The 12,956-nt window shown below is 39.1% G+C and overlaps 1 protein-coding gene across 1 annotated transcript; it reads left to right on the top strand.

The window, feature by feature from the left end:
* Window positions 1-3,602: 3,602 nt before the first annotated feature.
* On the top strand, window positions 3,603-4,511 carry LOC105530767 (olfactory receptor 5A1-like). The gene has a single exon (XM_011968442.1). The coding sequence runs from the start codon at window positions 3,603-3,605 to the stop codon at window positions 4,509-4,511; it is 909 nt and encodes a 302-aa protein (XP_011823832.1).
* Window positions 4,512-12,956: the final 8,445 nt, after the last annotated feature.

Consider the following 12,956-nt stretch of genomic DNA (forward strand, 5'->3'; position numbering starts at 1 on the left):
GCAGCACACCAACATGGCACATGTATACATATGTAACAAATCTGCACGTTGTGCTCATGTACCCTAGAACTTAAAGTATATATATATATGAAAGAAACTTAAAAACTGGCAAAAAAAAGTACTTCATTCTACATATGAGGCCCAGGATGATCCAAGGTCTTCTTGAAGCACTGGGTGAATAGTGGAGTCATGCTTGAGCAGAGTCATCCTATTTCACCATACAGTTCACCTTTGAAAAATGCAAGGGCTAGGGGCACTGACTCCCTGTGCAGTCAAAAATTTGCATATGACTTTAGATTGCCACAAAACTTGTATTATAATAGCCTACTGCTAACCAGAAGCCTTACCAAGAATATAAATAGTCAATTAACACATTTTTAAATGTTACATGTATTTTATACTGTATTTTTACAACAAAGTAAGCTAGAGGAAAACATTATTAGGAATGTTATAAGGAAAATAAAGTACTTACTATTCATTCAAAATAAAGTATTTACTATGATGAAATAGATCATCATAATGACCTTTATCTCCATTGTCTTGATGTCGCATAGGGGGTTTTAGAAATACTGACTTGTGTAGGCTGAGAAGGAAGAGTAAGAGGAGAGATTGGTCTTGCTGTCTCAGGGGTAGCAGAAGTAGAAGAGGAGGAGGAAATGGAGGGGGAGACAGGAGTGGCAGGCTCACTCAGTGTAACTTTATGAAAATAAATTATAATTTCTGCCTGACTTTTTCCCCTTTTCATTTCTCTAAAAATGTTTCTATATGGTGTCAAACCCTATACCATTTGCTTTAGTTTAAGGCTCGTATCATAGAAGGGTCCATGTCATAAAGGAAGTCAAAAGCAGTCTTGAGTAATTGGAATCCTTCTCCCCGATTGTCTAATGTCAGTACGTCTTCTGGCAATGCTTCTTCTATGTCTTCTTCTTCATTATCTGGCACTTGTCTGGAAGCACTCATCTCCATCAAGCTGTTTTTTGTTAATTCCTCTGATGTTTGTGTTCATTAGCTTTTGAATTTCTCTGAGATTCATATCTTGAAACCCCCCTCACTATCATTAGATGTTCACAGTCTCTTTCATGATTTTCTTGGTTGGCTCTGTCATAAATCCTGTGAAGTAAAGCACAATGGCTGGACACCGTTTTCTCTAGCAGGAATGTGTTGGTTGGGACTGGATGGCTTCCAGTTTTTTTCTGTAACAACGACGGCATCTTCAATGATGTAATTCTTCCAGACTTTCATAATGTCCTCTCTGTTAGGGCTCTATTCTACAGTGTTGACAATCTTTTCATAGAGTATCGTGTGTAATGAGACTTAAAGGTCACTGTGACCCCCTGATCTAGAGGCTCAATTAGAGACGTTGTTTTTGAGTGCAAGTTGACCACTTTGATGCCGTTGGTGTTGAACTCATGGGGTTCTGGGTTGTCAGGGGCATTGTCCAATATCAAAATATTTTTTTTTAAAGGAAGTCCCTTACTGGCAAGGTACTTCCTGACTTCACAAAGCATCCATTCTGGAACTAGTCCAGAAAAAGCATTCTCATTATCCACACCTTCTTGTTGTACAACTGAAAGACTGGCAGCTGGTGTTTATCTTTTCCCTTCAAGGCTCAGGAGTTAGCAGCTTTATAGATAAGGGCAGTCCTGATCGTAAACTGAACTGCATTTGCACAAAACAGTCAAGTTAGCCTCTCCTGATACTTGCTTCTCTTCTTTATTAATAAATGTCCTTTGTGGCATTTTCCAGCCCCCCAGAATAGGGTACTTTTGTCTTCATCAAAAATCTCTTCAGGCAGGTATCTTTTCTGTTTAATGACTTTTTTCTTAATGGTGTCTGGAAATTCATCTGCTTCTCTTGGTCAGCAGAAGTTGCTTTTCCTGTTATCTTGACACTTTAAAAGCCAAACCTCTTTTGAAAATTATCCAGTCATTCTTTACTAGCATTAAATTCTCCAGCTTTAGATTCTTCACTTTTCTTTGGCTTTAAGCTGCCATATAATGACTTCACTTTTTCTGGAATCATATTAGAGTCTGTAGGTATGCCTTCTGTATAGCAATCCTGTACTCACATAAAAGTTACATTTTCAGTATGAGATAAAAAGGTATTTCACAAAAAGTACAAGGGTTTTCTACCCCGCCGGAGTAGCTGCAGTGATAGCTTCATGAATTTCCTTTACTTTTGTTTACAATGGTCCTTGTGCTGGATTCATTTATCTTATAATGGCAGGCAATTGAAGCTGCAGACCTATCTGTGAATTCAATTTTTTCTTGTGATGTCGTGACTATTTTTCCGCTTCTTGGGAGCACTTCCAGCATCACTAGTAGCACTTTGTATTGCTTCCATGGTGTTATTCAAGGTTTATGATACTGTACTAAGCACAATGAAAAATATCTGAGAACCGTGTGAGATAACTTTTTACTGCTATACACATTTTTTTGGAGAGATGAAGTTCCCATGTGAGGATAACTAGCCCCACAAAGCACTTTAAGCAGATACTTTCAACACTTGAGCTCACTGCAATAGCAACAGGAGGTAGTTTCAAAATTATTACAGCAGTACAGTACGTACCACAGTTAATTATATACAGTTATGATTTAATACTGAATCTTTATGTTTGTTTATATTTCTCTCATTTGTGAATGGCACCATGAATGGTTAAGTGTCTGTGTATGTAAGTTTTGATAAATTTTAACTTTTTACAACAGTATTAGGAGATGAGGCCCAATGAAACGTGATTAGGCCATGAAGGTGGAGAGAATGGATTAATGCCATTATCAAGGGAGAGAGTTCATTATAAAAGGGGGAACTTGACCCTCTTTTACTCTCTTTCTTGCCCTCTCTTTGCTCTTCTGTCATGGTATGACACAGCAAGAAGGCCCTTGACAGATGTTAGCTCCTTGATCTTACAATTCCTAGCCTCCAGAACTGTGAGTCAATAAATTTCTGTTCATTATACATTTTTAAAAATTAACTTTTTATAATAGATCTTTGTATATTTTATGATAACAAATGATAAAATAGACTGATATCTGTATATATTTTATGTGGTTGTGACATACCTAACTTTGTCTTAATATTTTTTATATTTCTAGGTTATGTAGTTTATTTGTGAAGTTTTTTCAAATTGTTGCAGATCTCTAAAATATTTTCCACTGTACTTATTGAAAAGAAATTCATGTATAAGTGGAGCTACATAGTTCAAATCCATGTTGTTCAAGGGTCAACTGTATAGAGAAATGACATAATTTTCTTAATTTAGCATATCTTCAAAGTCTCATGTATTTGTAAAACAGGAACACAGAAATTAAGACATTTTAGGTGGTATCATACTAATTATGCTTATTTACTGTCTTTGTCCCCAAAGACAGCATGATAGTTATCTAAAAAATTTTCAGTAAAGTTTCATGATTGTATATATGAAAGACAAAAATTAACTCAACATTGATGATTCAAGGTTTTATATTTAGCCAGCTTCATGACTGAAAAAAATAGTGTTTCTTTTTCTTTTCTGGGAATAAACCCATTTCCTTCTCATTCCTCTTTCTCAGCAGATGGCACCAAGAGGATCCATGTAAGTGAGTGGAAACCACACCTCTGTGGCCATGTTTGTTCTGCTGGGACTCTCAGATGAAAAAGAGCTGCAGCTCATCCTCTTTCCAGTCTTCCTGGTGATTTACCATGTGACCCTGATTTGGAACATGGGTCTTATCATCCTCATCAGAATAGACTCTCACCTGCACACACCCATGTACTTTTTTCTCAGTTTCCTGTCATTTATAGACATCTGCTATTCTTCTACCATCAGCCCAAGGATGCTTTCAGACTTCTTAAAAGACAGGAAGACAATTTCCTTCCTTGCCTGTGCCACTCAGTATTTTTTGGGAGCCTGGATGAGTCTGGCTGAGTGCTACCTCTTGGTCTTCATGGCCTGTGACAGACGTGTGCCCATTGGCAGCCTCCTGCAGTACTCAGCAATCATAGTCCCTGGTATCTGTTGGAAAATGGTAGCTGGAATCTATCGGGGTGGATTCCTTAGTAGCTTAGTTCATACAGTCCCTTGCTTTAATCTCTACTACTGTGGGCCAAATGTCATTCAAGATTTCTTCTGTAACATATTTCAGATTATTTCCTTGTTTCGCTCCAACCCCTTTATGAGCCAAATGATTCTTTTTCTGGTAGCTACTTTTGTTGGGTTGGGCTCTTTGTTTGTTATCCTTTTGTCCTACGGTTTCATTGTAGCTTCCATGCTGAAAATACCATCAACCAAAGGTCGTGCCAAGGCCTTCAATACCTGTGCCTCCCACCTGGCTGCTGTGGCTCTCTTCTATGGCACAACTATTTCTGTATACATGCATCCTAGCTCTAGCCACTTCATGAAGCAGGACAAGGTGCTCTCAGTATTCTCTGTTGTCCTTATCCCCATGTTAAACCCTCTGATCTATAGTTTGAGGAACAAGGAAATCAAAGAGGCCCTCAAGAGGGTGATAAATGAGGCAACACATTTACATTAGTAAGAACAACATTTGGGTAGATATTGCTATTTCTGTAAGGAAGATAGAAATAAGAATATGTAAGTGACTCTTTATATGTCACAAGAATAGCTAGGTAGAGAGAAGAAGTACAAACTTTACTTCCTGGAACTGAAAACTTTATTGCAAGAATACATTTGAAAGCTTCAACAACAGACTAGATTAAACAGAAGGAAGAATCAGAACTTGAAGATAGGTTTTAAAAATATAATACAGTAAGACAAAAATAAAAAAGAATAAACAAAGCCTTCAAGACTTTTGAGACTATCTAAAATGACTGAAATAATAAATTATTGGTATTTCTGAGGAAAAAAGGTCAGGAAACCTATTAATGAAACAATGTATAAAAACCTCCCAAGTCTATCAAGAAATTTAGACATCTGAACAAAAGAGGCTCAGTGATCCCCAGAAAAGTCAACACCTAAATGAGTTTGCCACAGCATATTATTATTAGACTGTCTAAAATCAAATGAATGAACAAATTCTAAAATTGGCAAGAGAAAAACATCTAGTCATCTACAAAGGAAACTACTTCAGAATCAACAGCAGACTTATCAGCAGAAACTTTGCCAGTAAGAAGGTAGTGAAATGACATATTCCAAGTGTTGAAAGAAAAAAAGCAAACTAGTAGCCAAGAATTCTATATACAGCAAGAATTAAGCTTCAGGAGAAATGCTCTTTCCCAGACAAGCAAATGCTGGTAGAATTTGCCACGACTAGATAGGAAACAGAAGAAATGATGAAAGGAATCCTAAACTTGAAAGCAAAAGAATGGTATTTACCATCATGAAAACACACAAACATAAAACTCATTGTTAATGCAATAATACAAAGGAGGGAGTGAAAGGAATCAAATGACAACACTACGGAATTCCACAAAACCAGAAACGCACAGTGAAAAAAATAGAGAAAAGAGAATGTATAAAATAACTAGACAACAATTAATAAGATGACAGGAACAAAACCTCACCTATAAATACTAACCTTGAACATAAAAGAACTAAACACCACATTTAAAAGGTATACATTGGTAAGATGGGTTAAAAAAACATGACTTAACCATAAGCTGTCTACAAGAAACTCATCTTATCTGTAAAGACACATACAGACTGAAAGTAAAGCAGTGGAAACAGATATTTCACACAAACGGAAACCAAGAGCAAGCAGAATTAGCTATAATTAGATAAAACAGGCTTTAAATTAAAAACAGTAAAAAGGATAAAGAAGGCAATTATATAACGATACAGGTATCAACTCAGGAAGGGAAAATAACAATTCTAAATAAGGGACTAGAAAAGCAAGATCAAACCAAATTCAAAATTAGCAGAAATAAAGAAACAACAATGATTATAGCAGAACTAAATGAAATAGAGACCAAAAACAATATAAAGGATAAATGAAACAAAAAAAATCAACTCAGCAAGAGAAAATAACAATTCTAAATAAGGAACTGGAAAAGCAAGATCAAATCAAATTCAAAATTAGCAGAAATAAAGAAATAACAACAATTATAGCAGAACTAAATGAAATAGCGACCCCAAAACAATATAAAGGATAAATGAAACAAAAATTTGGTTTTAAAAATAATAAACAAAAATTGATAAACCGTTAGTGAGACTAACCAAGAAAAGAAGACAGAAGACCCAAATAAAGACAATTAGAAATGAAAAAGGATATATTATAAGTGATACCACAGAAATACAAATATGTACATGTATTTAACTTATTGTTATCAAGCTGTATTACCAGCAAGCTATGCTATCTTGGGACAATCCCTTAGTTTTCTCTGGCCTCAGGTTCTCCACCTGAAATTGAGACTTTGCTGAAATTGCTGCCTTTTGTTCAGCTATGCCCTGCCCCCAAGGTGGAGTCAAACTGGGTCAGCTCCACCCAGTTTGAGCTTCCCCAGCTGCTTTGTTTACCTACTCAAGCCTCAGCAATGATGGACGCCCCTCCTCCAGCCAGGCTGCTGCCTCGCAGGTCAATCTCAGACTGCTGCACTAGAGTGAGCAAGGCTCCTTGGGCATGGACCCACCGAGTCAGGTGCGGGATGTAATCTCCTGATGTGCCGTTTGCTAAGACCATTGGAAAAGTGCAGTATTTAGGTGGGAGTTTCCCATTTTTCCAGGTACAGTCGGTCATGGCTTCCCTTGGCTAGGAAAGGGAAATCCCCCAACCCCTTGCACTTCCCAGGCAAGGTGATGCCCTGCCCTGCATTGTCTCACCCTCCATGGGCTGCACCCACTGTCTAACCATTCCCAATGAGATGAACCAGGTACCTCAGGTGGAAATGCAGAAATCACCCATCTTGTGCATCAGTCACGCTGGGAGCTGCAGACCAGAGCTGTTCCTATTCAGCCATCTTGGAATGGAAGTCCACCATGCTTTTTTATTCCCTGGAGTTCAACCTTCTTTTCTTTTTGGTCAGAACAAGGCGTGTAGGCTAGAGGTGGATCATAGGGACAGAGGCTCGAGAATGGCGGCAATATTCATTTATGCCTTCTTTAGAAAGTGATTGCAAGAAACACATTCACCCATTGAAAGTCAAAGAATGGACTTGGAGACACAAAGAACAGTGGAAGCAAGACTTTTAATGTCGATCTTGCAAGATTGGGTGCCTGGTAGGCAGGCACACCCAGGGCCGTTACCAGTATTGCTCTTTAATATGTTGCTCAAATTCTTTCTTTTATGACTTCATACCTTTATCTGTTGCCTGTCCTATAATTTTTTCCAAATTTTTCCCTGGACCTTCCCTCAAGATGGGCTTAGCTAGACTACATGTGGCCTTGCCTTGTATTATGATTTATTTTACTTCCTTTATTTGTAGGTTGTTGTTGTTTTCTCTGTTATTTTAATATCTCTGGCATAGGGAGGAGTCCTGGAAGCTGGAGCATAGATGTAGGATAGCCTTAGCTGCATCAGTAACTCCTTCTGCACAAATTGTACTTTTAGCTTTGGTGGTAACAAATTTAAATATTCTACAGTTTACCAATCCTTATTTTGTCTTTTTTTCCCTAAGGTGGTGACCTGTAGAGGTTCCTCTGAAATCCTCACTTTCACATATCCTGTTTCTCCTAACTTGCCATAACACAATCTTTCTGTCCAAATTAGTGAACATTTTTTGCACTCATACTATGTTTTTGAGTACTGATTAAATAATTATGACCCAGTTACTCTATGTAATATTAAGCAGGGACACTATGCAAACATTAAAAATGTTTATACTTATGTGCTGATCTGGAAGGCCATCTTTAGTGGGAAAAAAAACTAGTTGCAAAATAGCATATTCAGAGAAAGTCTAGTCTTATCTTTGTTTAAAAGAACAAAGAATACTCAACATACACACAAATATTAAAACAAAAGAACCAAACTCTGTGTAGATAACACATAGACATGTGAAAAGAAAAAGCCTACAAGAGAACAGCCTAGAGCTATCACAGTGGTTATCTCATGGTCCTTCTTGTGAATCCAAATGATGTAAACCTTTCATCAAAAAAGATGTATATATACAAAATATTTTCCCAACAATTTTAAGGAGTTCAGGAACTCCTCTGATGTATCCTACTGGTTTTGTCTCTCTGGAGAATTCTGACTAACATGTTCACTCTCTTGTCTTCACTGTGTTGCTGCAGCTTCTTAACTGGACTCCAGAGCCTTCCTAGAGCAATTTTCATGCACAGATAGCTGTCCAGTTGTTTTCTGTGGGTGATGAGGGTTGAGATCCCTGACTCGCTATCTTGCTTATGTCACTTATATAGCTTCTGAATACATTGATATTTGTAAGGGCAGAATATGTTGGATATACTTTGCTCTTTTCTGTATTAATTTCACAACCAACTTTTAGTTTCCAAAAGCAAGTATGTTGTGATTTTGATTGGTATTTCATGTAGTTCGTACATTAATTGGTTAGAATAGAAATTTTTACAATTTTGGTTCTTTCAGTCTGTGACATTTGGCAACAGCAATAACAAAGCAGCCATGGAAGTTTCTCCTTCCCTTTATTTTGAGCCTATGTGTGTCTTACATGTGAGATGGGTCTGTTGAAGACAGCATACCATTGGGTCTTGCTTTTTAATCCCACTTGCCACTCTGTGCCTTTTTAGTGGGGGATTTAGCCCATTTACATTCAAGGTTAATATTGATATGTGTGCATTTGATTCTGTCATTGCGCCATCAGCTGGTTATTATTTTTACTTGTTTGTGTGGTTGCTTTATAGTGACACTGGTCTCTGTGTTTAACTGTGTTTTTGTATTAGCTGGTAGCAGTTTTTCCTCTCTATATTTACTGCTGCTTTCAAGATCTTGTAAGGCAGGTCCGGTGGTAATGAAGTTCCTTAACATTTGCTTATCTGATAAGGATTGTATTATTCCTTCACTTAGGAGCTTAGTGTGGCTGGATATGAAATTCTTGGTTGAAGATTATTTTCTTTAAGAACGTTGAAGATAAAATCCCAATCTGTTCTGGCTTGTAGGGTACCAGTGGAGAGGTCTGCTGTCAGCCTGATGGGGATCCCTTTATAGATGACTCACCTTTTCTTTCTAGCTGCCTTTAACATTCTTTTATTTTGACCTTGGAAAATATAATGATTATGTATCTTGGTGATTATCTTCTTGTGTAGAATCTTGCAGGACTTCTCTGTATTTACTGAATTTGACTGTTGTCCTCTCTAGCAAGTTTGGGGATATTTTCATGGACAATATTCTGTAATATATTTTCCAAGTTATTTTCTTTCTTCCCCTCCCTTTCAGGGATGCCAATTACTTGTAGATTTGGCCTCTTTACATGACCCATACTTCTTGGAGGCTTTGTTCATTTCTTTTTTGTGTGTGTGTGTGTCTGACTGTCTTATTTCAGAGAACCAGCATCAAGTTCTGAGATTCTTTCTTCAGCTTGGTTTATTCTGCTCTTAATACTTGTGATTGCATTGTGGAATTCTTGCCTTGTGTTATTCAGCTCTGTCAGACACACTAAGTTCTTTTTTATACTGGCTATTTTTCTTTCAGCTTCTGTGTTACTTTATTGTGATTCTTATTTTTCTTGGATTGGATTTTGCCATCCTCCTGAATTTCTATAATCTTTTTTTCTCTACATATTCTGAATTCTATTTCTGTACATATTCTGCATTCTATACATATTCTGAATTCTATTCCTGCCAATTTGGCTGGGTTAAGAATCTTTGTTAGAGAACTGCTGTGATCATTTGGAAGACATATGATACTTTGGCCATTTGAGTTACCAGAGTTCTTACATTGGTTTTTTTCTCATCTCTGTATGTGGGTGTTTCTTTAACTGCAGAGTAGTTTGAATAGAGTCAATCGACTTATTTTCTAGATGTTTTCACTGGATCAAGCCTTGTGTAGGGTCTTTATTTGAAGCTCACTTCTTATCTCTGGTTTCAGAGGGGGATATGTTAGTGAGACATTTTTGGTGTTGAAGCTTTGAGGTGTGATTCAGCAGGTGATATCTAGGCTTACAGGCCAGCTGGAAGACTCTTGCTCTGTTGTGTGGTTACCCTATGTTTCCTTACAGTTGCAGCTGTGTACCCTGTCAGTGCTCTGAAAGTGTGGGTTTCTCTCCCACTGAGTGCTGGCTGTAGTTCCTGATTCAGCACTCCTGGGCTGCCCACTGCAGCTCTGGGGGTATCTCTGTGTTTATGTTCCTTCCCCAGCTTAAAGACAGCAGAGGAAGAGATCTTAGTAATGGTTGTGGCTAAGGGTCACTTGTTTGACTCCTGGGGGCTCCAGCCCAGAAAGATGCAGGTCAGCAATCACTCAGTGCAGCCAGTCCAAGATGGAGTGTATGTGTTGTGGGCCCAAGCCAGGGGTTCTCTGTCTGATGATGAGTGGTGGGGGGTGTGTGGGACCCATGGGAGACAGACTGGCTTCTTCTCTTTGGGTTGACTGCAGATTGTTAGAGGTGTGGATAAGGAACTTAGTGTCTTTGCTCCTTCATTAGTCTGAGGGTGTCCAGGGCAGTTCCGCTGCAGAGGCAGTGGCATAGAAGCTTTCAGTTGACCCTGGAAGCTCTGTCTAGGGAGTTGCTGATCTGGTACTGGCTTGGTAGCTCTGCTGGGGGTGGCTGGAGGCCCAGGCCTGAGGATCTTCCTGGTGAGAAGACATGGGAATGGAAACCTATGTAACACTCTGGCCACTTTTCCATAGGGCTGCTGTTATATGCTTGGGGCCTGCTCCAGTACCTAGTAACCTTAGATTTCCCAGAACCTGGAGGTGTCACCAGTGAAGGCTGTGAAACAGCAAAGATAGTGGCCTGTCCCTTCCTCTGAGAGCTTTGTCTGAGGGAGGTATGCACATTTTTCTGGTCCCAAAACAGCTGTAGGAAGTGGCTGGAGACCTTAGTTGAGAGGTTCCACCCAGTGAGGAGGAACGGGATCAGGAACCACTTACAAAAGTAGTCTGGCCACAGTTTGGTAGAACAGCTGTGCTGTGTTGGGGATCTACTTCAGTCTCTAGTCGCCTCAGACACTTTGAAGCCCAAAGGCTGGAGTTGCTAAGTCACCAAAACAGCAAAGATGGTAACTCTCTTCTCCCTTTGGGAGTGCCATCTCAGGGATAATTCAAATCTTTGCCAGCTGGAGAGCTCGGTGGGGGTGGCTGTAGGCCCCAGTTGAGAGGTCCTGCCCAGTGAGGAGGAATGGGATTGGACACCCACCTAAAGCATAGTCTGGGTATGTTTGGGTAGAGCAGCTGTGATGTGCTAGGCTAGGGGTTCTCTCCCACCCTGGGTCGGCTCAGATTCTTCAAAGCCCAAAGTCTGGAACAGCTAAGGCATCTGAACAGCAAAGATGACAACCCAGCTCTTCCCTTTGAGCTCCCTCTTAGGGAGGTGCAATGCCACTACTGGTAGCTGGCTGGAATTCCAAGCCAGTGGATCTTATCTTGTGAGGTGCCATGGAAGTGCGGCCTGTGGGTTGTTGCTGCTAAGCTCCCTGGATTCAGCCTCTTTCCTAGGGGTATATACAGGAGTCTAACCTCCAACTTTGCTAGAGCTACAGATACTTTTACCAGAAAGCCCAAGTATCTAAGGCTCTGAGGTCTCCATGCATGACTGAGTGGCTGCTCTGCCAAGACTCCACATAGCTCTGTGTGGTAGACTTAAGACTGAAAGCTCTGGTGGAGTGGGTTCACAAGGAGATCTCCTGACTTGAGGGTGCAAAGACCTAATGCTCACCCCTACTGTTCCTTTCTCTGACAGCTACACACACCAGCTGCTTCTGGTCAGCCATCTTGCCCACTCCTCCCCTAGTTTTCTTAAGGTTTGAATTGGCATTCTTTTTTCAATTTTTTTTCCAATTCACACCTTTGTCACTTTATTGTATTTATTTTTAAAAGATTGTTACTTCTGATTTTAGCATTGGCTGCATCTCACAAATATTGCTTTATTTTATTCGTATTTACCTTGTATATTAATAATTAATTTGGCACCTTACACATTAAGAGGTATTGAAGAAGGGAGGAGGCTTTAATATCTACAGTGTCAGTTTGGATTCCCACCCCTTCACTTACTAGCTGTGTTTCTTAATTCCTCTGGCGTAAGTTTATTCATCTATGAAGTTGGTATAACAATAAAACGTAGCTCAACTGAAACAATATAAATCCTTTGAACATAGAAAGCACTCAATAAATAATAATACACGACTCATGAATAGCGTTTATTATATGCTGGGGTCCCTATTCTGAGTTTTCAATAAGTATCAGTTCAATCATCCTAGACAACTCCAAAATAGATACATAATATCTCAATTTTACAAGTGAGAAAACTGAGGAACAAAAGATTAGGTGGCTTGCCCAGCATCACACGACTAGGGAGTGGAAAAGCCTGAATTTGAAGCCAGGCAGTTAGGTCTAGGAGAAAATGTTTAATTTTAAATTACAAAGTACATTGGTTAACTACTGCTATACAACAAATTGCAAAATCCAGTGCTGACTGCACATTCATTTATTGTCATTCACGTATCCTCAGATCACCTGGAGATCAGCTGGAACTGGCTGATGTAGAGTAGGCTTAAATGCATGACTTCTCCGAACATGACTGCAGGTTAGCTTGACTAGGTTGAGCTTGACTGAGATACCTTTGACCCATGTTTCTTTCATCCTCTTCTGGATTCAATAGTTACCCAGTCAAACAAGAGTAAATTTTCTAAATTTAATGGGGGAGAAAAAGGAAGGTTTGAGTCCCACAGTATCAGATATTGCTATTGGCTGTGAACTTTGAATATCATCTCCATTATAATTTCCCACTAGACTCTAGATATAAGAAATCAAATCATCAGACTCAAAAGTACATGTCATTGGAGGGACCATATCCTTGTTTCTATCCCACTTCATGATTAAAATCACCTCTTTCTTCCTTGTGCTACAGCTGGTGTAGGCAAGGAAATTGCCAAAAATGTATTAGATGATTAGTGC

The sequence above is a fragment of the Mandrillus leucophaeus genome, unplaced genomic scaffold, assembly GCF_000951045.1.
Source record: "Mandrillus leucophaeus isolate KB7577 unplaced genomic scaffold, Mleu.le_1.0 Scaffold842, whole genome shotgun sequence".
NCBI lineage: Eukaryota > Metazoa > Chordata > Mammalia > Primates > Cercopithecidae > Mandrillus > Mandrillus leucophaeus.